Source organism: Lathyrus oleraceus, chromosome 4 (genome assembly GCF_024323335.1).
Source record: "Lathyrus oleraceus cultivar Zhongwan6 chromosome 4, CAAS_Psat_ZW6_1.0, whole genome shotgun sequence".
NCBI classification, from domain to species: Eukaryota; Viridiplantae; Streptophyta; class Magnoliopsida; order Fabales; family Fabaceae; genus Lathyrus; species Lathyrus oleraceus.
The window spans coordinates 429,895,482-429,920,114 of NC_066582.1; the positions used below are offsets into that span (position 1 = coordinate 429,895,482).

A 24,633-nucleotide genomic window follows, 5' to 3' on the forward strand; every position below is an offset into this window, starting at 1 on the left:
CTCATTCAGTTTATTATTGGCTGATTTGGTTTGGGAGAGACTAAGCTCCTTAATCCCAGTGGTTGTATTTGATTATACAGTTAATTGTGTTTTCTGTGATTACTGTCGTTGTTTACTATTGTCATTGCAGGAAGTTATTCACGCTATAATTACAATAAAGTATTATATTCATGTGTATTTCTCTCCCCTTATCTATAGTTACTATTCAAAATCAAAGAATCAAATTGTTAACTGACCATGAGAAAATCAACATTTTCAAAGATACATGACATTTGAGAAAGTATTTAAACTTTTCATTGTTAATTTTTAAAAAATCTTGAGCTGCACATGAATTTGCAACAAAGTGGAAGGGTTGAAAAGTGGGTATTAGGCTGAATGTTGATCTGTAATTTACAAACTTAACTTTTATATTTAAACAGTTTAAAAATGAGCCTCAGAATGTTAAGGAGCCATAATTTAATGAACAAATTTCACTTATAAGCACCGTTAGCAAAATTTGAGCTATGAAAGAATTGAATTCCTACGAAAATTTTGACACGAATATGAGCAAACTAGTTATTATTGTTCTGCTTGTGGAGCTGTCCAGTATTGCTTGACTGCTACAAGTATCTTTTCTCTTTCATAAGGCCCTTCTTCATGGTCTGTAATTCTTGCATCCCACTGCATTTCATCTGCAATGCTCTTCACCTTCGTCAACACATCTACATCGTCGCGCAAAATTACACCACCTTGCGGCCGCAAAATCCGGTCCATCTCTAGAAGAATGTTCTCCATACTACATCTGTGATACATTAATTTGATAAATATGTAGTATGCTATTTTCATAATATGCAAATGCTTATGTTATAAGATAAGTTCATCTAATTGATTCCTATCATTACCTGTTCTGGTAGAGGCTAAAAACTGAATCACCATGTATGAAGTCATAAGTTCGAGGATAAGTGGACATGGCTTCACACCTAACAGAAGACAAAAGTAGTAAGTAATCATTTTTTAACTACCACATGCTAGACAAATGTTTGCCTTAAATTTTTACTTTGAATACTATAATATTAGACAATAGAATATGTGAAACAGTAGTAGACAAAAATAATGATAGAAACTTTTTGTGTAACAGATAATGTTACAATAATTGAACTACTTTTCTTTTGTCCATGACTATATAAAAAATTATAACTATACATACCAATTTTGATAGGTTCCGATGAGTCCACGTTCATAGATGACACCAAGGGTGTTGATTTCAGCCTCAACAGGAACAATGTTCATGACCCACACAGGATCATCAACTAGTGCAGCTGCAAAGCCTCCCATGTGAGAATTCATATCAAGAATATTTCTATATCTTCCATGTTCTGCTAGCTGAGGGTCCAGTGTCTTGTAGTGCGACACTCTCTTTTTCCATAACTCAGTGTTTTCTTTGAATATCTCTGATGTTATTCCTTTCAAACTTTCGCTACTAATCCTTGGGGGAATTGAAGTTAGTCTCTTTGGCCACTTCGATAACTCCCCACCAGCAACTTCTTTTACGTTGTCTACCTCTGGCAGTGGCGTCAAACAGGTATCTAGTTTTGTGTACCTGCAGTAAACACATTTTCAGGTTATATAATTCATAACCCTGCAAAACCAATTTGTATGATGAGAGATGTCTCTCACTTATAAACACATTTTCAGGTTATATTAGATAGGTAATTGTACTTTTTTTATCTGGTTTCTTTCGAACTAGGATTGTTGTTATAACGCTGCTAAACTCTTTTTAGCAGTAAGAGTGAGTATATAACTAAACTTTTTCTCAATGCCTTGTTCAGAAAGTTACATAATCTCATAACTATCAGCCAAACATGTTAATCTAACTAATTGTCCTTACATTGATTTTACTAGATGAATAGTAAAACTCTGAAAAGAAAAGTCTTATTACCAAGCCATATCTGGATTCTGTGCCTCATCACAGAAGGGTCGGGTCTTGAAGATTTTTCTTTTAATTTTGCAATGCATATGATTGGTTGGTTTCTGCCATATAGCAAGATCACCTTTCTGTACCAGTTTTTTCCAGCATAAACTTTTCGCAACATTCTCAATTGCATCTTGTTCATCATTGAGACTCTCCTTAGTCCTTTCCCATCCTTTCCAGTGTCTCTCCCAGTTTATCGGCGGCCCTGACAGAATCCAATATCCACCCGGACGCAGTACTCTATCAACTTCAGTCAAGTACATTCCATCTGCCAATCAGCATCGCCAAAACAAAAACTAATTCAGTATCACATTCACACACCAACTAGACGCTTAAAAACACGAACACGGTAAAGTAGCAGTACCATACTGGCCCCATGGAATGAGGCACCTAGAGCAATGAGCCATATCAAAGGCTCTGGAAGGATAAGGAAGTCTGATTGAAGCAAGAATTCCAATCAATGCAGGAACACCTCTTTCAAGAGCAAACTGAACCTGCCCTTCATGAGTATCTCTTGGTGCAAACGACACTGTTAATATGTCACGTGACAGAAGATAAGCTCCCCAACTTGCAACCTGAAATAGAGTAATAAATTGCAACTTGTCATGCAGAGTAATGAGCCTCTATTATTAAAAAGCATTAATGTTTGTGTAATATTTTTTGGATTGGATGAAGCGCATGGTATGTACAAATTCTCGTGCACTTGTGGCGTTCCCGTGATGTTAATAGACGTGAGTACATTTTTTTATACAAAATGTTAATAGATCCAATAAAGAGCACATAGATTCATAGAAAATATTTGACATTCCAAAAATAAATATGTAAAACAAAAACTCCAATTTTAAATTGAAATAAATACTAAATAGTACGATAGGACACATCCGGCAATAATCTTCATCATTTAATAAATTGTACGATACGCTATAATTTCTCAAAACAAGTAAAATCAATTTTTGTTTTTTTTATTACTTAACTATTGTATCACATAACACCTTTCTAATTTAAAAGGGAGGTGATATGTGCTATGTAGTACAATTTTTAGTAACAAAAAACATCATAGCTGATTTGGTGTGTTTTGGAAAAGAGAATTGATATCTTTTATAGCATATTTCTACCCCTCCATTATATACAATAAAGTTTCGAATTTGTATTGTTATTTTCTCTCTCCTCTTACCAACCAAAACAAAGAATATATTTATTTAAATATATATACATAGAGAGATTAATTATTATATATTGTCAGTGTAAAAAATTTTACACGGTCAATAAATCACAATCATCTCTTTGTATTACTTTAAATGTTATTATAATAAAAGTCAAACTTCTCTAACAAATCAATGGTTATAATTAAGTGACGGTGTAAAATATTTTTACACTGTCAATACGTTTCAATTAAATTCATATATATAGAAAGAGACTTATATATATATATATATATATATATATATATATATATATATATATATATATATATGAAATAATTTTAAATAAATATTATATATATAATCTTTATTTGAAATACTATAATAATAAATTATTTTTAAAAAAATTATAAAAATTATTATTATTATTATTATTATTATTATTTTAAATTGAGGGAATATCAATATAAAAATGTATGATTAATCAACTTTATAATTTTATTAATCAATATTTTATATTTTATTAACCAATTTTGTTTTACTAATAAAAAATATTTTTAATATCTGGAAGTTTATTAACCAACTTCATCAGTTTATTAACCAATTTTTTATATTTCATTAATCAACTTTATTTTATTATTAAAAATTATTGTCCATGAACTGTTCACCAGCATTGTTTATATTTCATAATTTAATAACAAAACTTGGTTAATATTATGTAATTTATTGATTAATGAAGTATTGAAGATATATTTTTTGTTAATGCTATAGTGAAGTTGATTAATAACTAAAATTGTACCATAAAATAAATTTATAAAAATAAATTTTAAATTTTAAAAAAAATAAAAATATATTTTTATTTTAAAATGAAAAACACTATTCAACATATAAATACGATCTAAATATTGAAGTCAAATTTAGGTGTATAAATAACATTGATCTTTGGAAAAGATTATAGGTTTTTGATGAAATAAACGTCAGCTTGGTCCAATTTATTAAACGGTAAAGGTTGTTGAATTTTGTATTGTACTATTAACGATTTTCTTTAAATTATTCTATTATTATTATTATTATTATTATTATTATTATTATTATTATTATTATTGAGGAGTAAAATATTGATTAAATAATACATAAATAGATAAAATAGAGGCACATAATTGTGAAGGTTGGACATTGTACTCTAGTATGTCAAAAAGGTCACAGCTTCAAAAGCAAAAGCAAAAGCAGAAGAAAAAAAAGGTAAATCAGATTATTAGAGCTCCAAATAAATCAAAAACAAGTTTGGTAGTTTAATAATGCAAAGTCTAGCTAATTCAATCATTGAATTTTGTATAAAAAATTCAATCAGTAGTGAAGAAAAAAAACTAATTAATGACACAAGAGTATAACTTTTATCCCAACAGCTTGAAGAAAAAAAAATTATTCTTTGGTTATTTCATTCCTTTCCACCGGGAGAAAAAATCCAAAAACCATTAAAGTCAATTAGATCAACTTCGAAGTTTACCCCAAAAACATTTTGTGCCCACAAAGAAGCGAGTTCAGTATTTCTACGAAAAATGGCATAGCCTCATAGGTAAAAAGTTAAGTGAGCCATCCGGTTCAACTAAACCAGTTCGTACAACCATAGAAACAAACCCAATAGAAAAACCTACACGGCGGCAAAATAATGTCTAAAATGTAAGATAAAAAACCGGTTCAGGAAAAACAGAAACAGAAAACGGTTCAAGAATTAAGATACGTACCCCACAACCGGTATCGATAGCGGTTCTGATAGACCCGTCTTTGAGATTGATAAACTTCCCAACATCATCAATGTACGCGCTTGCGCCACGTGGAAACATGGTTCCGCCTCCGGGGAACTTGAACCGGTTTCCTTCGAACCGGATCCAGTTCTGTTTTTTCTTCTCCACAGTTAACTCCTTATGCGGTACGTTAGCATACCAAGCCGAGTCACGGCTCTCCGGCCATCGCAACGGCAACCGGTAACCAAACGGCGCTGGAATCCTACACCGGAGATTCTCCTCCGGCAACGGACAGTGTCTCTCCCGGTATATAAGCTTGTTTCTAGGAAACCTCAGGGACCGTTTCTGATCCTCGCAGGGAGTGTATTCATAGAGAGAGGAATCACAGGGAGGGAGGTGAGATACACGCGCTGTCGTTGGTGGTGGATCAGGGAGATGGTGACTGGCGGTGAAGTCTAGCTTGACGAATGATGATAATGGTAGTGGTGGTGATGGTGATGATTTGGCTTCGGTGGTATTGTCAGGCTGGAAGCATGTGGAGGAAGCTCCGGCGGAGGTGGTGGTAGTTGTATAACCTGTGGCGGAGATAACGGTGGTGGAAGGGTAGTGATGCCAGAGACCAAAGAGGTAAAAGAAGGTGCAGAGAAAAGTTGCAAAGGTGATAAAATAAAGATTGGTCAACAATAAGTTTGACTTTTTGGATTTGATATTGTGAAGTAGTGTTGCAAAGGTAATATTCATATTAACCATTTTTCTCTTCTTGTTGTTGTTAAGTTCACAAGAGTGAGTGATAGAGAGAAAAATGTAAAAGTTGAAGAGTTTAAGGGATGAGTTGAGTTTGAAGATTGGGTGTCAGTGGTGGTTGGTTGGTTTATTGCATAGTCATTTGAATAAATAGACTGCTGTCTGTGTTTCTACTTGTCTTTTCTTTTTGGATAGAGTGTGTGCAATAGATATTACTACTATATTTGTATGATTGTGTATTGTATGGTGATGGGAAAAGCAAAATATCTTCTCCCTCCATGAAGGAACTTTTTTATCATGTTGCTTTTGTCTTTTTATAAATTATTCTAAAAGTATCTTGTATCACATGGGTTAATAAAAAGAAAAGGTTAACTTATGACTTAAAATAGATGGTTAAAGAATCAAATATGTGAAATATTATACTAGAAATTGTCTATTTTTTTAAAGTATATTTTAAAATTAATTTTTATTTTTTGAATTTTTTAATATTTTAACACAAATTAATTTAATTTTTAGTATAAATATATCTGGTGTTATATTCCCATCGTCCTAAACTATAACACGGTTTGGATCTTTCACATAAGTTAATAAACATAATTAATGTTGAATGATTCATATAAATTATGTTTGATATGACAATAGTATCTTTCATTTATTGCCTATACAAATGAAATTTAAAGAATTAGGAGAAAAATAATAATAAATGATAGAGGGTATATAGAGAAAAATATCATAATGTTGCATTGAAATTATAAGGTGATTTATAATTTGAGACAAATCTTTTTGTAAAGTGAGATAGAATTTGGGACATAGGGAGTATTTGTTAAAATCCTAGACTAGCGCACTTTCGCCCACAATTGTCGCCCAGACGGGATCTAAAGGACTCATCCGAGAGGTTCCTTAAATGTGAGAGTCAAGTAACAGAGAGTCTTAATTGACTTCTAGAAGATAGGTGGTCAATAACTCCCTATAATAGAAGGGGAATGGTTAAAACCACGTAAAGGGAAAAACATATGTCATAGAGACCCCTATAAATACACCACCGCTCAAAGGGAAAAGGGACAGACTTTAAGTCATACCCATCTTCTACTACCTAAAAGAGCATCACGTTTCATGTAACCATAACACACGATTATTCTAACTGCTTGCCAGTAATCAAGCAACATCAACCACTAACAGGGTCTCTCACCTCACGTTAGTTGGTCCCCTAAACAGTCTCAAAAACCACCGCACATGGCTTCTCGCCTCCGTGAGTAAGCCATTACCATCAAAACGTGTTATACACCTATTACTGTCTCTAAGTCTCCCTGTCCTTTTATGGGGAACACACACACATATTTTTTGACGAGTACAGTGGCGCCCACCGTGGGGCCATGATAAAACTGACCTGGGTCACACCTTCTCTCGTCACCATCATCTTTCCCATTGTGTTCCTTCATTCCTCCATTTAGTCACCCTTAATCATGGTTGCTAGGAGAGCTCAATCCCTTACATCGGAAGACACCAGCGGTAGCGGTGATGCTCATGCCATGGCAAAGATGCGTGTTGCCATGGAAGAACTACAACACCATAACCGTACATTGGAAGATGACGTCCATAACATCAGACATCAACAACAAGAGGTTAATCCCATGGAAGAGGTGGAACTGCTAGATCCCTAACCACTCTTAGACAAAATATGAGGGCATCTATTCTTGAGGGTTTCAAACCTCCCTCCTTGGCCAAGTTTGACAGACGCAATGATCCCTATGAGCACGTAGCCTCCATCAACACGCAAATGGCCAGCATAAGAGCATCAGACTCTCTAAAATGATAAATGTCACCAGGCATTTTCATAGACTCCTCTCTCACATGATACATGGGTCTTCCTTGTGCTTCCGTTAATAGCTACCAAAAGCTGATAAGGAAGCCGATACACTAGTTCACCGCTGAAGCTACGCGAAAAATACCTGAGTGTATCGCACGCTCGAAGATACAAGAGAGTCGCCATCGAACTTTATTTATTCCTGAAGGAAAGGGAAAACATCGATAAAACTTAGGGGAAAAGAAAAAGGGTAAGGAAGTCGGTCATGCAAGGGAAAGGTATTAGCACCTCTCAAATCCATTGTACTCAACGGGAACCATTTTGATTGTTCTTTGCTCAAATGGGTGTTACTATTTAAAGATTATTTGAAAATGATCTGAAAAGAGGAGAAAAATAATTTAATAATTAGGGTGCTCGTTGAGGATTAGGACCCTCATGCCTACGTATCCCCATAGTGTAATGAGAAAATCAGAGCTCCGTAGTTCAAAGAACTAATTGTGGGAGATGAAATGAGTTGTTTGTCTAAGCACGAGGACTAACAAGGCAAACAAGAAATAAAGGGGATTTTGAAGTATGATGAAAGTATGGTTTGACCCAAAGGATTGTATTGTTTGAACCCATATGGTAGGTATATCTGAACCAAAAAGGATGTGGCATAAACCAATACATGGTATGGCCAAAGAGAAAAAAAGGGTTTGCCTACGCACGGCGACTAACAAGGCAAATAAAGCAAAAGAAAAAAGTTTTCCTAAGCACTAGGACTAACAAGGCAAATATAAAAGAAAGGTTTGTCTAAGTTTCATACCCCAAAATTTACCCTCCCCTTTCATATCTTTTGCTTTGCCTCATTTTCATACATGGAATCATATCATGATGCATCACCATAACATTAACATGACCATTTTATTTGGTCATTAGCTCATAAGCATGGCCACATTTTTTTGGCTTGATCTTAACATTAGGGTTTTTTTTTACTTTGATTCACTTTTTAACTGACCAATGTCTCATAAGAGATGGTACTTATTTTTTCCCCTATTCATGTAGGTGATCATTACTCAATTCAAGACAAAACAAATGGTCATTTTGGTCAAGAAAGATGCAAATTTTGGTTCATTGATTCAAGGGTGGTTCATGTGTTTATTTCCACGCCATATCATTCAATCATTAAGTCATCCTTAAGATCATTCAATTTTTAATCAAGTTTTATTCAACGGATGTTCATTAAATCATCATTTTGGCTTAGGATGCAAGGAAACTTCAAGTTGGCACAAGTTGGGTTGACCTAATTTGCAAGTATGGCTTACTTTTGGTCTAAACTCCATAACTCCTTCAATTTTCAACCAATTGACAAGCTTCTTTGATCCAAATGTTCCTAATGAGTTCCTCTACAACTTTTATTCAAGACTCAGACATCAATTCAACCTCTAAGACCCTCAATTTTAGAAGGGGCTAAGTTTCCACAATAGGCCAAAACCTTGTCATGACCTCCACTTGGCAACCATGCCATTCCCAGCTCAAGCACCCTTTTGATCTCATTCCTTTTGCATTTTTAACCTTATGTCAAAGTTCATTTGGACCAAGTTTGGCTCAAAATGCACGAGGGAATCAAAAGTTATGGTGTCATGAACTTGGAGTCTTAAGATGCCCAAAATGTGCTAAGACTGCTTGACCAAATGCCTGACTTAGAAAGCATGTCACGACCTCAACTTTCAACACTTGCCATTTTCACCTCAGGCCTCATTTCGAGTTGATTATTTTTTAATTGAATTCATGGCATTGAATTAAACAAAAGGAACATGGGAAATGATAAAACGCATGAGTGGATTCCATTTGGCCTAGCTTCAAACATGGCATGTTGAACTTTGTTTTGCCCGATGCCCAGAATTTGCAATTACAAGTCATTTCTCATCTTGGTACCACTTGAACACATGCGACTTGTTTTTGATGCTAAAACGCGTGCAACCCAACACAAAATGACCAGGTTTCATCATCAAATCACATATTTCATGCCTCACTTCACACGAGCACCATTTGCCAAAATGTCAACCCTAATTCACACAATTTCAGATATACTTTGCATGTGTGAGCTTCCCATTTCATTTCCTATAAATAGAGGATAATTTTTCCTTCATTTGCAAGCTTGAAAAGCCAGAGAAATCCTGCCTCACTTGAACCCGATATTGCTCCAAAACCAGTTTGTGGTTCCTTCATTTCAAGCTCTTTCAACCTCAAATATTTGCCCAGAAAGCTTCATAGGCATCCTCTGAAGCTAACTACATAATCACTTTGCCTTGAAACCTCTTGCATCGTGCTCCCCATTTCTGCCATTGTTGACCATCGAAGCTTCAACTGGAAAGGTAACTACAAGTTAAATCTTTGAGCAAACAAGTTACCACTCTCTTCATCTTGTTCCACTTATCAAAATCCCTCTCCTCCCATTAATTTATCTTTCATATTAGTCATTTAATTTTACTTTGAACACTTAAGATTCGTTGTGTTCTTGAGCGAAATTATCCCTGCTCAGAGCTAATTAATGGCTCTGATTCAGGGAGACATGAACGATGATGTGTTACGAAGCTAACTTCATGCTTGGGTGTTGCTAAAAACACGAGTTCATGATTTGCAGAAATCGAATCCAAGATTGAAGATGAAGTTGGTTTTGCGTGCGTTTTGGTGCCCAAGTTCAAATTCCACCAATCACAACTAGCCAACGCATTTTTTTGAATCTCTTGACCGTTGGTGTCCTTTTCTATTTTATTTTATTTTATTTTATTCCTTTTCTTTCCAAATTAATTACTCTCTCATTTTTAAACATTTTTTATCCCAACTTTTTACGAAAGGTCTCTAAGATTATTTTACATCACATACATTTTTCTCACATTTTTAATATCATTTTTGCATTTATTAATGTTTTTATTTCATTTTCTTTTTAATTTCTTTTTATAATTTCTTTTTCAATCATTTTCAAACCTTTTTGAATTCAACCTTTGAGATATATTCATGTGCAATATTTGAGACTTTTTATAATTTTCTTGGTCATTTGTTCTTTGTTTTGATGATAATTTGGGATTTTCTCTTTAATTTCCCATTTTAATTCATTTTAAAACCTTTTTATTCAATTTTTAATTCAATTTGGTCATGCCTTTTGATGTTGCTTGAGTTTTTGACTTGGTTGATCAATGTTTCTACATTTCAAGTCATCCATAGATGGTCTCTTAGGTTGATTCAATATTCTCTAATTCAATATGTTGATAGATGATAATTTGATCATATTTTTGACACTTTGAGTTAGTGATAGATTATCCCTAAGTTATGTCATATGTTTGGGTTCCTTGACTTGCTTGATAGTGGATCCTAAGTCAAACACTTGAGTTTGCTTTCATTTTTCCTTATGTTCCTTTCTTTATTCTTTTAATTTTAAACATTGTGCTTCATGCCTTAAGGGTTTGATTTGATATCAATACTCTAACATGTTTGTCACATAGATTGCTTACCTTATGATCACTAACTTGTTTCAACTAACCTCCTAACATTTACTTTATGCAACTTACTTTCATGTCTTTACTTTATGCAATTTACTTTCATGTATTTACTTTATGCAATTTACTTTCATGTATTTACTTTATGCAGTTTACTTTTATGTCTCATATCACTTCATACATTATTCATCTTGTCTTATTCATCTTATGCTTCTTATATTGTGTTTGGTTTGCTTGACAATCTCAATGAATCAAAACATGATAAAATGGATAGACTTGATCCCTAAAACCTATGCTCTACTTTGAGTGATACTTTGGACATTGTACTTTGCACTTTGGACTTATGCCTTAGACCTTTGCTTGATCTAGAGTGACTTTGGACTTTTTGACCTCTTGGTCACTTGCACTATGTTCACCTGTTGAAATTTTGAACTTATAACATTTCATCTTATTCTATTCATTGCCTTGCCTCTGCTTATCACATTCATATGTTTAGACTTAGCACACATCTTCACACACATAGCTTTCTATTAGGCTACCTAACAATGAGACCCAGGCTTAGTACACTTTTGCACCCACATGGATTTCTCTTAGGCTATCTAACAATGAGACCCTAGGTTAGTCTTTGTATGATCATGCATTGTGTTTTTTATCCATCTCACCCCCTTTGATTTATCTTGATCAAGTTCCATTTGATCAACTAGATCCTTTGACTTTGCACATACCTTTTGTCTTTGTCAAGTGACCATAAGCCTCCTGGTCATTTGATGGGACTTGTCTCTGCTACTTTGGAGCTTAGCTTCCCAACAAGTACAAGACCTCAAGCACCGGTCATTGCATCAATCATCTGCCTCATCTCCACAAATCACCTCTAAGAACCTATTTCAACAACTTGTCAGACATCGACAAGGATTGGATGCCATGAGCCTTAAGCAATAAGGAATGGAGAGGAATCTTTCCTACCCTTGTCTATAGTACCTCTGTGTATGGGGTGTAGACCCTAGTTTCTACGAGTATTCATCTCTATTTATAGACTTTAGTGTAATTTAAGTCAATTCACTATCAAGTCTGCAGTTAGCCCAGTGGCTCCTTTTTCTAACTCTTTTTGGTTTGAACACCATTGCAACTTACTTTTTGGGACACACCTTTGTGGTTAACCTCCTTCCTTTTGGGACACACCTTTATGGTTAACCCCCTTTTCCTTTTAAGACACACCTTTATGGTTAACCCCTTTATTTTTGGGACAAACCTTTATGGTTAACCCCATTTTCTTGTGGGGAACACCTTTATGATTAACCCTTTTCCTTTTAGGGAAACACCTTTATGGTTAACCCCCTTCCTTTTGGGACACACCTTTATGGTTAACCCCTTCCTTTTTGGGTCACACCTTTATGGTTAACCCCTTCCTTTTGAGACACACCTTTATGATTAACCCCATTTCCTTTTGGGGACACACCTTTATGGTTAACCCTCATTCCTTCTTGGGACACACCTCTATGGTTTACTCCCTTCCCTTTCTTGGTCATCATACTGCAATTTAGGTTGACACCTTCATGGTTATACACCCTTTTACCTTTCTCTTTTAGGTTAATCACCTTTATGGTTAAAAACCCCTTTCTTGGTTTCAACATCGCTTCAGTCAATTTCTAGCCTTTTCTGGTTTAAACACCACCCTCGATCTATCTCTCTTTCGGTCTTAATCCTTTGAACTACGAAGCTCTAACTTTCTCATTGCACTATAAGGATACGTAGACACAAGGATATGAATCCTTGGTGAACACTTTTCTTTCTTTTCCCCATTTCTTTCTCTAGTTTCACGAACTACGAGGCTCTGACTTTCTCATTGCACTATGAGAATACGTAAGCATGAGGGCCCAAATCCTCCTCGGGCATTCTCTCTCTAACCCATTTTATGTTTTGCAGGTACATGAAGATATAAACACCCATCTAAGCAAGATCATTCAAAACGGCTCCCATGGAGTACCATGGATGTGAGGGGTGTTAATACCTTCCCCTTGCATAAATGACTTCCTTACCCATTTCTCTGTTCCCCTTGGGTTTTATCGATATTTTCCCTTCCCTCTTTTGGGATAAATAAAGTTCGATGGAGACTATGTTGTATGTTTGATCGTGCGACGCGTTCGAGTATATTCCGTCCAGCTTCAGCTAGCGACTTTGTTGGGGACTACAACCTAGTTGCAAGAAGGAGTCGAGCCTAGTTTTGTTTGCTTTCTTGTTTGCTTGGATGTTTATTTTCATGCTTTAATTGCCATGTCATTATGTTTTTATTGCTTTAGATATTCATGTTTATTATATTCTGGATATTGTTGTTGTATTCTCTATGGAGTTGGGTTGTTGATACACGAGAGAAGCTTTATACCCTAGCTTGAGTAGAAACATAGGATAATATCATGACCATAGTCATGGACACCTACTTGGAGTTAGTCCCCGTTCATGGTCGACACGAGACATCACACCTAGAGTAGATCCTTTTGAGAGCATCATTTGTCCGACGAGTCATTCGTCTTAGGAAATGGTATCTCAATTTGGATCCATGACTCTAGAGACCTTTTAGGGACCTCCCTTCGAAGACTAGTAATATCTGTGAGGGGAAATTGGGTTTTACAGGAAACCATGACCATACATACCTTTATTCTCGTGTAACGTCCGACTTTTGAACCTATGTAGAGCAATATTTGCAGTTTATCCAGAATATGTGGAACTTGTGAATCCATGACACTTGCATTATCATTACATCATATTAAAATTAATTTTTAGCATGTGCATTTTCAGGAAATCATCAGTTTGTCACTTGAGGTAGTTTATACGGTAATGGAGAAATCTGACCGAAGAAACACATATTAGTACAAACTCCGAGAGTCTAAGTTAGATGAGCTAAAGAAGCTTGGTTCCCTCTTGATTGGTGAGAAAAAAGATGTTTTCAAGAAGGCCTGTGTAAATCTGTTGGGTGTTTTGTTGACCAAGGTAGATCCAGGGTTGATCCTCACTTTTGCTCAGTTCTATGACCATACGCTGCACTGCTTCATGTTTTAGGATTTTATTTTGGCTCCTACTCTAGAAGAGTTTGCTCACATCATCCGCATCCCAGTCAGAGATCAGGTTCCCTATATGAGTACTGTTGGTTTTTCAGAGGTTGTTGTGATTTCTCAAGCTCTTCATCTCAAGAAGGATGTGATTAAGTCTAATCTTCGCGTTAATGATAACATCAAAGGATTTCCTTTGAAGTTCCTTTTAAACAAGGCCACCTTGTTTACCAATAGTGGAAGTTGTGACACCTTCTATGTTGTGTTTGCTCTCCCTAGGGAGTCTCACGCGCTTTGTTAGAGATGTTGCTCTAGTATCCTCGGAGAATCTTATAAATGATTAAGATATTGTTCCATATTTGGAATATTTCAATTATATCATATAAGATACTGCTTTGTTGATCCTCAGGGAGTCTCGTGAGCTTTGTTTGAGATACTGCTCTAGTATCCTCGAAGAATCTTAGATACGATTGAGATATCGTTCCATCTTTGGAATATTTTAATTATATCATATAAGATACTGCTTCGTTGATCCTCAGGGAGTCTCGTGAGTTTTGTTAGAGATACTGATCTAGTATCCTCGAAGAATCTTAGATACAATTGAGATTTCATTCCATCTTTGGAAAGTCTCGATTATATCATATAAGATACTGCTTCGTTGATCCTCAGGGAGTCTCATGAGCTTTTCTTGAGATATTATTATAGTATCCTCAAAGAATCTTGGATACGATTGAGATTTCATTCCACCTTTGGAAAGTTTCGATTATATCATATAAGACACTACTTCGTTGATCCTTAGAGAATCTCGTGTGTTATGTTCAAGACACTGTTCTGCTAATTTTCAGAAAAATCTTAGATACGATTGTGATTTCATTCCATCTTTGGAAAGTCTCAATTATATCATAAAAGTTATTGTCCTGACGATTCTTAGAGAGTCTTGTTTAATTCATTTCTTCTACTGACTATCTCACTGCATTACATCTCTGCATTTTAAAGGATAAATTTTGAGATCTTTTCGTATCTAATTGACTTTTATCTTGAAAGAATGAACATTGTGGCAGTTCATCTTTCCGAGTTAAAGGCAATAAGATAGGGGCAACTGTCATACCCTAAATTTGTCTCACCCTTAATTTTTTCACTGTCAATTCATTTTTACATGTTGCACTGCATAACTTTAAATTCCATCTGCATTAGCATGACCATTTCATTTGGTCATGCATTTCATTAGTAAAAGGTCTTTCATCTGGTCCTTTATTAATAAGTTATCAACATTTAAGTCAATTTTAGAGTCAAGCGTCTGTGTCCTTTTGGGCATGATATTTTCTTTTTATGTGCACTATTTTATTAGTTGTCATTATTTTTTAGGCTAAAGTCAAAGTCAAGTGGTTTAACTTTTTGACTTTATGTGTCTTATTTGGTAATTATTTTTTAGTTTTCTCCTTTTCAAGGTTATCTTAATTTAATTTTTTTAGTCTATTAATTAAACATTAGTGTTTGATTAAATAATTAATTTTAAATTTAAAATAACATAACTTTTTAGCATTTCAAATTTAAATTAAGTGAAGTTAATATCAAACTAATTTTTTTTACAATTTACAAAACTATCTTATTTTACAAAGTTATTCTACATTACAAGGAAAAAAAAGGAAAAGGTTTGTGCAGCTTTTATCACAAGGACTTCGTGCCATTCATTATCCACCATATCATAGTACATTACAACATCACAAAAATGAAAAAGGATAAAAACACATGTAACAAATTTTCAAGTAGCCTTGCGCGTGTTTCCCATCATGTATCCTGCAAGAACATTCACCATCAACGCATATCATTTTTTTAATACCGCATACACATTGCAGTGAATAACTTATAACCATTCACAATACCAGTAATGCATATAATAAACATACATACATGCCATAAACATACACAACATCATCGAAATAAATCACAAAAAAAGGAAATACATGTGATTCAACATACACACACATCCATACATCAATGCAACATATGCATCATACATGTGCAAGAAAATTGAAAGCAGAACTAACAAGATATCATAGAAAAAGCATCTCAGCAAGCAAAATGCGTTTCTACCCCACTCCATCAAAATCCCCCAATTTCAGGGATTGAGAAAGGGACCCTAATGGAATGATTCTCCACCTCACCATATCTCATAAATTCACACGTTTGGAAGCAAAATATCTAAGCAATCTCAATAATTTCTCACACGTACCATATCCCAAATCCTTTCCTTATAAATTAGAGTCATTATTCTATTTACATACACATAGAAAATTATATTGAATCTCTGCTAAAATCATCCCAGATCCCTCACTCAAAGCTAAAAAAATCCCAAACCTATCAGAGCTTCACACTGAAGCTCTGGGCAAGGTGAGATCAATTATCCACCTAACCATAAGCCTAAGGGAACAAATTCTTTTTCCACCTGAACATTTTCGGTAGAATTTCTTCCTCTTTAAATACTCCACCGTGCTTAACTTGAAATTCTGAATAATTTGATTTACCTTGTATTCTTGAACTAGTGTTGTTGATTTCATTCATTTAAAAATACAACTGGTGTCGTTTTGTGTTTGTTTTGATATGTTGATTATTTGAATCATTATTGGCTGTTGATTTGATTTGGGGCGTGTTTTTTTGGTAAAATTAGTTTGGGATTTGAAAAGAGGATAAAAATAGTGGGGGTTCGTGTTTGAAGTTTGGTGTTTGGAGGTGGGTCACTGTTGGAGAAGACAGTGGCACCACCGTCGTCCGCCACTTCTCTCCAGCGAGGCTGAAGGTAAAAGATGATTGGAGAATGTGAGAGAGAGGGGGGGGTTCAGAAAGGTGAATGAAGAGAGAGAGAGAGATTGAGAGGTTCAAAAAACTTCTCTCTCTCCTGATTCAATTGTTATAATCCATTTCCTTCCCTTGCCATACATGTAGTCTCCCAACTAATTGGTCTACCCTGGTGCTGCCACGTTCACCTAAAATCATTAGCGACACTTCCAAATATTCTTCCACCAACATCAAAACTATCAAAGAGCTCATTCAAGATCAAACTCCTGTCACATTGGGTAAGTTTTTTTTCCTTTTTTTTTCATTTTCCATCAACATGTGTAGAAATTGAGTATTAGGTTACGTAATAGGTAGTTTAGATATGTCATTTACATTAACAATGTGTTTGATATGTTGTTTTATTGAAAAATGCATTATTTTGACTGTTGGGTCGAACTGCATGTCTGCCATTGACAAACTATGAGTTGCAGAATCTTACGAAGATGCATCTACGTAAAGTTGCAACCCAGAAACTAGAGATGCAACTCCGGAATTTGTCTATCTTCATTTTTTGCTTGATCTGATATGTTTCATATGTCTAATGGTTGTGTGTTTGACCCTTTGGAATTATGGCTGATAGGCAATATAGATTGAGGCACGACAGAGTTGCGCAACACGTATTGGTTCAGAGGGAAAGATACCAAGCCTCATAGGCACCCATTATTTCTAGACCGTTTATTACGGTGGCATTGACTTTTTGAGGGTTGACATCTAGGGCTCGTGCATCTCCGACTACACCATCCCGTAGGATACAGGTGTCACCTACTAATGAACAGGAGGCACCAGAGGCTCCAGAGGAGGCAATCGAGGCCCCACGGGAGGCACCTGAGGCCCCATAGGTGTTTGGAGGAGGCTCGTCAGACTTACCATTGTTTTCTATATACTCTGACCATACTTTCAAACATGTATGGGATGGAGAGGTAAAACATGAAAATAAAATGAAAAATATCTCTTCTTCATCTTACTTTGAAAAGGCATGTCTGATGATGGTTTATTTTTTGTTGCAGGACCGTGATGCTTTAAAATTCATCAACCATGGCTGGAAGATTACAAGTCTACAAATGCCTAATCAGCAGTGGTTTATGGATATGTTGTAGCAATCCAGGTTGAGAGATTTGAGCAAGACTAGTTATGTTATGGTTAACTATGGTATGTTGTATGCATTTGTAGAGAGATGGAACTTAGAGATGTCATCATTTTATCTCCTGTATGGTGAAATATCTATCACACCGAATGGTGTATCATCCTGATGCATCTTTCGATCAGGGAGAGATTCTTAGATCACAACAAGATCAACAAAGATGAGGCACTAGTGATGATGGTAGACTATTTGAGAGCTGGCCCAGAGGAAGCCATGGTGGAGTTAGAAGCCGCCCATTGGGATCATGTTAGGTTTCGATACTTGGAGAAGGTGTATACACAACAATTTCTTAATATAGTGCAAACTGCTGGTGATGCTGAGCAGGTTGCGCACCATAGAGCATGGGCTATTAGAGCATACTTATTGTATTTGACCATCTTCGTGGACAAGAGAGCCACATATCTAGATGTGGTATACTTGTGATACATCAATGACTTGGAGAGGGTCCATAAGTACAATTGGGGCCCTACTTGTTTGATAAACATGTACTCCAAGTTATGCGAAGGTTGCATGTAGAAGACGAAATAGGTTACAAGCTTCATCACACTTTTGATGGTAATATTTTTATATCATTTAATGTCATTTTTGTAATACTTAAAATATATGTCCATTTTTGCATCTTTTACTAATTATTTAAACTTACCATTTTTAGGCTCGGATTCTCCAGCGCTTTTCACACATATTTGGATGGTTATATGTACGGACCTACGCTAAGGATATGCCACATGTTATGGCATATGCCCCACTCCGAGGGAACCTGACGATGCATTTATACATAATGTATCTTGACCGCCTGGTAACAGAGGATATACCATTCAACGCGCTGTTACCACGGAAAATCTCTAAGGCATGCTGAAAACGTAGTTAGTGATAGAGTCCTGTGAATTTGGGGGTTATGCCCCATCAAAGGATGAAGATGTGCTTGAGACAAGCAAGAATGGAAAAAACACAAGTCAAGGGATGAAGCCGACAGGAGAAGCATGCTTGGTCGACAGGCCATTCTGTCGACTAAAATGAAGTTTGGGACTTAATGAATTTTCTTTCATGCCAAATGCGTAAAAGACAATGTTGCCCTAAAACGTCTGGGCGGAAGAAATTTGAAATTGAAAAAGGACCAGCAGTTACAAGAAGAATAAGAGCGCCAGAATCTGGAGCAGTTTGCAAGACGTGGATATAACAGTTTGCAGGTCGTGTGACACGACATGCGAGTTTTTAGGAGTTTTTAGCCTGCGTGCAGTTTCTTTAGTTTAGTATAAATAGAAGATCCCACAAAGGGCTCGAGGTGTTCACTTTGTACTAACAAACCACTTGTAAGAAACTTCCCATTCCCACCGCGAGGAAGCAAGAGTTTTTGAGAGTGCTATGTACGTGAATCACCACATTTATTTCAATGCAACTTCCTTACTTTTCAATTGTTCCCGTTGAACATTTTATCTTAATTTCATTTACTTTTGAGTTATCATTTTACGTTGTCGTTTACGCTGTCGACACTGATTCTATTACGATAATAGAGTTCACCAAAAGTGTGTTCGTCGTGTACATCTTTTGAATGTTGTAGCGCTGTCGGTCACGAGTCACCTATAGGCTATAGCGTCGTTTAAACCGTTCGTGTGGAAAAACCTGTGCTTGTTCAATACTTTGTTAGGAGCCGTTCCTCACAAAGTTATTCCGTCAAATTGGATAAGCCTCACTTGCACTAGCACATGTCCTAGGATCAACTGGTCGATCCTGCAAGTAACCCTTAGTCTTAAGGCCTAGGGAGGACCAGCGGTTGTTTACCAATTTCCACAGTAAACAAAATGGCACGCCCAGTGGGACGGTGCTAGCGCAGTTGCGAAATTGCATGAAACTTAGAAGTGGCAAACTGTATAGTAAGCCACGAGAAACTTTGAAAATGTCAAATTCTAACACAGATGAAGTGCCACAAGGAACTTTATCCATTATAGAAACAGTAATGTCACAGGTTGCCACTTTGCCACCGATGACAAGTGCAGCCTCAACAATGTCGACCACGGGTGCGGTTGGAACATCAATTCCTCTACCTCCACCGGGGGGTTCAGGATCAACGATAACGACGTTCAGACCTTATGTGCCTCGCTTTGGCACCACAGATCCTCTTTATGGAATGCCGTATTCCTTAATGTCAGGATATCAGTCGACATCAAGTGCAGCACTGTTTTTAGACAACGTCCAAAACACAAATCCACCCTTGCAAGGATCAGGGCAAGGGGGCAACATTAGGAGTAATACTCAGAACAGAACCATGCCGTTGTCGAACACTTCAATAGCGGTGTTGAGACAACAAATGGATGATAGTAACCATGAATTGGTTAACATGTTAACCAACCAAATGGGCACAGTCTTTAATCCAGTTATACAAGAATCTGCTGAAACAAATAGGTAGGTGGCAAATCAATTGACACGCTTGTGCAATTTTCTGGGGGCACCGACTCGATAGATGGCACAAGTGGTTAGGCAAACTGTTCCTGTTCAAATGGAGATAGGGGCAGCAGAAGATGAGACAGTCCACGAAGGACAAATCATTAGACCCCTTCAAAATCAAGGCGTCGAATCAGGAGTCGCAGGACGTAACCAGATGGTACTGGTTAACCGACACCAGGATGCTGATCAAATTGTCGATCAACATCGACAAGAAGACTTAGCAGTGGAAAATAGTTTGGCAACTATTGTCGAAAGGATTATGGCTAGAAATGGTATGGGTGCCACATTGCAAAGGCCATTGTACGCCTCCCCGTTAGCTGAGTTTATTCTCCAAGCCGAGGCGCCCAGAGGAATGAAAATGCCCAAGTACACTAAATTTGGGGGAGAATTTGGTGAATCGACAATAGAGCATGTCACCAAATATTTAACAGAGTCAGGGGATCTAGCTCATAACGAATGTTTGAGAGTAAAAAACTTTCCCTCCTCTCTGACTAAGGTTGCCTTCACATGGTTTACTTCTTTGGCCCCAAGTTCAATCAATTCGTGGGCCAAATTAGAAAAGAAGTTCCATGAACAGTTTTAAGAAGGACATTCCAAAATTAGTTTGACAGAATTGTCTAGTATCAAGAGAAGGTTTGCTGAGAGCATCGACGATTATCTGAATCGATTTAGATCATTAAAGGCTAGATGTTTTACGCAAGTGCCAGAACATGAACTTGTTCAGATGGCTGCAGGGGGTTTAGATTATTCCATTAGGAAGAAAATAGACCCAACTTTTGTAAAAAGTATGTCACAATTGGCCGATAGAGTTCGACACCTCGAACGGTTAAGGTTAGAAAAAGTTAGACACAATAAGTCTAAGAAAGAAAAAGTAGCGTTTGTCAACTACGACGCAACAAACCCAATATATGAGGCTGATTATGCTTCATCGACCGAATTAGAAATTGACGTGGCTGAATTAAAGCCAGGATCCGCCTACGAGTGTCGATCATTACTTCCTGCACAGGGAAAAAATCCTGTCGAACACAACCCAAAATTCCCTTCGAAAACTTATACTTTTGATGTGACAAAATGTGAGGAAATTTTTGACTTGTTGGTCAAAGATGGTCAAATGGTGGTACCACCTGGTACTAAAATACCACCGTTAGAACAAAGACAGAAAAAAGGTTTTTGTAAGTATCATAACTATCTTGGTCATAATACCTCTAATTGTTACCTTTTCATGGATTTGGTTCAGAAAGCGATTCAAGAAGGCAGGCTGAAATTTGTTGGCCGTAAAATGAAGATCGACGTTGATCCTCTCCACCAGAAGGAAGCCCTATTCGTGGAGCCAATCGAGATCAACATGGTCGAGATCACTGAATACGACGAGGCCGGCATGCTGGAGCAAACTGGGGAAAGCCCAGATGTCGATATAGCTAAAGTTTACCCAAGGGTTGACGAAGACCTGGTAGACTTCCCGTATCGTTGCAAGAACAAAGGTTCACAAGTCTGCCTATGCCCTAGATGTGGTGCTGTCACCAACAAAATAGCCGCAGAACATTTCCAGAAGCTGCAGTTAGGAAAAAGCAAGAGAAACGGGCTGACCAGAGAGTACCAGAATGAAAGAGGCTAAAAAAAGGCTGTGGAAAATACCCAAGCAAGGCCAAAGAGCTTTGTACCGTCAGCAAGTGTCCCTAGAGGCACTTGGATCAAGCCTCAGGAAAAACAAGACACCCCACAAGGGGTTGCTGCTGCTGCTAGAGGAGGTCTAGCAATTAATTACAGGCGTGAGTTCAAGTCTGAAAAAAGGACTCATGTCTCTAAAAATTATTTGGGGAAGAACCCCATGTCAAGGACTCAATGGAGACGCTTTCAGAGGCGTAAACAGGCCGAAAGAGAGGCTGCAGGAGGCATGGCCAGTGGGGCGAATGCTGGAAAGAAGGTTGTTGTGAAGGTCGACACAGCAGCGAAAGAACGGATCAGAGAGTATGTCCTTCGACCAACTGAGAAATGTTCTGATGAAGTTACTGATGACTTCAATTCAGAGTCCGAAGCGAGTCTGGATATCTTGGTCAACGTGGTGTCAATCCTACCATAAGAATATAATTGTGTGACTGAAGTGGAGGAGCCGGTAGATGATGCTGACGCTGAAGAAATGGCTTTGCACTAGCCAATATGCTATTTTGTGCTAAACGATGGCTCTGCTGAAAGCCAAGAAGAAGTTTTCAAAAGACCCACAATGACCATGAAAAATCATTTGAAACCATTGTTGATAAGGGCCAAAGTGGAAAGCGTAACGATCAACAAAGTCTTGGTCGATTGTGGCGCCACTGTCAACATCATGCTGCACCATATTCTGAGGAAGATTGGCAAGTATGACACCGACATCATATCCAACAACGTGGTTTTGTCTGACTACGGAGGAAAAACGAAAAGCACCATGGGAGTGATTATGGTGAACATCGCGGTGGGTTCAATAACTAGACCGACACTGTTCATGGTGATAGTGTAGGAGAATTGCCATCCAAGGCGCAGCGGAATTTAAAATTTTCTCCATTTAGTGATCCTTACGAATGGGCATGATCAGTGATAGAATCGTTACCTCTTGTGGCGATTCAAACCTTTGGTGCAAATCTCTGATAATGATCAAAACCTTTGATACAGATCCACGGGGCGATCACGAACGTTGAACGATGACAACGTCTCTACTCAGTCCACACGAACGGATTCCTTCAATCGCAGTGCTAGCTGTTATGAATGAAGGCTTTGAGTGAGAGAAAGAGGGAAACAAAATTCCAAGTCTCTACTTGAATTTCTGTCTGAGTGGATTGGAGTGACAATGCTTCTACCCAAGGGGTTCTATTTATAGAACCACTTGTGTGGGCTTCAAGCTAAAAAGCCCACTTAAGTGTATTTTGGCCCATATCTTATAATATGCCCAAAATCACTTAAGTATTTGGTACCTTACCATATTTCGTCTCCCACTTAAGTGTACCGTACCTTACGGTGTTCCTTAGTTATTCTATCTCTCATCAATCCGTCCTTTGTGTGTGACCTTATAGGTTTTCGCGGCGTTGGCAATTATATTAAATCATGTATTTAACATAATAAACAGTGAGCGGTATCTAGCAACACATCAATGCTACCCAAGTCACGAAAATGTCATGTGATCTGACAAAACCTCTTGTGATAATAATTATGTGTATAATTACCCCTTTGCCCTTATGTCTATATTGAACACAAGGTATAGACCGTGTCACCCTTGTCCAGTTCAATATTGGGCCCATAGACATTTATCCTGTTACGCAGGATGGGCAAATTCCATCTAGGACACTCATGTCCCTCAGCATGCTTTGTGGAGTACCCATCAACTGTCTTTATGGTTATCCAGTTACGGACAATGTTGGATTAGCAACAAAGCACTCGACTCTACATCTAGGATCCATAGTGGTTTCAGGTCGAAGAGTGGTATACACTATTATCACCATGAGAATAACTTATGACACTTTGCATAACTTTCTATATAGTATTCTCATAGCGGGTCAATCCGGTATAAATATTACTCCTAATATTCATACCTATGTTTAAGACTTGATAACTCTTTATCCATGATCCATGAGATGTGATCATCAGTCTACAAACATAATAGTCTTAATGCTTTAATGTTATCCCACTTCACATTAAAGCTCGACTACGAATACTTTAAGAATAGTGCCCTTATGTTTAATGTGTTCTCATGATTAAGTCACACTTAATACATTAAACGGACTATCTATTCTAGGGACTTTATTAATCAACCATAATAAAGAAAATGCCTTTTATTATTCGATACAAGTACCAAAAGTATTGGCCTCTAGGGCTTAAACCAACAGATAGATGCTAAACCAAGTTACAACTTGTTATTTGGAAGAGAATGGCTCCATGGTGCCGGAGCCGTACCATCTTCAACGCACCAAAGGTTGGTGATTTGGAGAGAAGATGGAGTGGTCGAAAATATCGAAGCCGACTAAGGGTACTTCGTGGCTGACGTAAATAATGTCGGCAAGAAGGAATTCGAGAGAAAGTTGGCCAACATTTCTCCTTGTTTTCCAGCTGAGGATGTATATGCTAATCTGAGTGAGGCTTTCGTTTCTCTAACTCTGCACGAGACTCATGGCTTCATTTGGGATGTGGAACGTCTGGATGGTCCACCCTATACAGGTATACGGCCGACAGGCTGGGGAGATGTCATTGATGATGACTGAGCTAGAAGCTCTAAGAAAGATTTCGGCATACGTTGCCGAGAATAAAATAAAGTCGGCTCTAGAGGCTGAAGAAAACATGG

The 24,633-nt window shown here is 37.1% G+C and overlaps 2 protein-coding genes across 2 annotated transcripts; one reads left to right on the top strand and one right to left on the bottom strand.

Annotated features, from left to right (window-relative positions):
* Positions 1-389: 389 nt before the first annotated feature.
* LOC127075870 (probable methyltransferase PMT15) lies at positions 390-5,858 on the bottom strand. Its single transcript, XM_051017371.1, has 6 exons — positions 4,839-5,858; positions 2,316-2,526; positions 1,919-2,219; positions 1,187-1,579; positions 882-959; positions 390-781 (listed from the first exon to the last, which is right to left on the bottom strand). The coding sequence occupies exons 1-6, from the start codon at positions 5,586-5,588 to the stop codon at positions 559-561; spliced, it is 1,956 nt and encodes a 651-aa protein (XP_050873328.1). The 5' UTR covers positions 5,589-5,858; the 3' UTR covers positions 390-558.
* Positions 5,859-20,343: 14,485 nt separating this feature from the next.
* On the top strand, positions 20,344-20,910 carry LOC127137823 (uncharacterized). Its single transcript, XM_051064247.1, has one exon. It carries the CDS (start codon positions 20,344-20,346, stop codon positions 20,908-20,910), a length of 567 nt encoding a protein of 188 aa, XP_050920204.1.
* The last annotated feature ends 3,723 nt before the right edge of the window (positions 20,911-24,633 follow it).

What these genes read in the sequence shown, in the direction of transcription:
- LOC127075870 (XM_051017371.1), bottom strand. Translation starts at nt 5,588, where the DNA reads ATGGTTAATATGAATATTACCTTTGCAACACTACTTCACAATATCAAA. An exon ending in CTATCGATACCGGTTGTGGG is followed by an intron (nt 2,527 to 4,838) that starts GTACGTATCTTA and finishes ACTCTATTTCAG; the next exon opens with GTTGCAAGTTGGGGAGCTTA. An exon ending in CAGAATCCAGATATGGCTTG is followed by an intron (nt 1,580 to 1,918) that starts GTAATAAGACTT and finishes TGTTTACTGCAG; the next exon opens with GTACACAAAACTAGATACCT.
- LOC127137823 (XM_051064247.1), top strand. Translation starts at nt 20,344, where the DNA reads ATGGCACAAGTGGTTAGGCAAACTGTTCCTGTTCAAATGGAGATAGGG.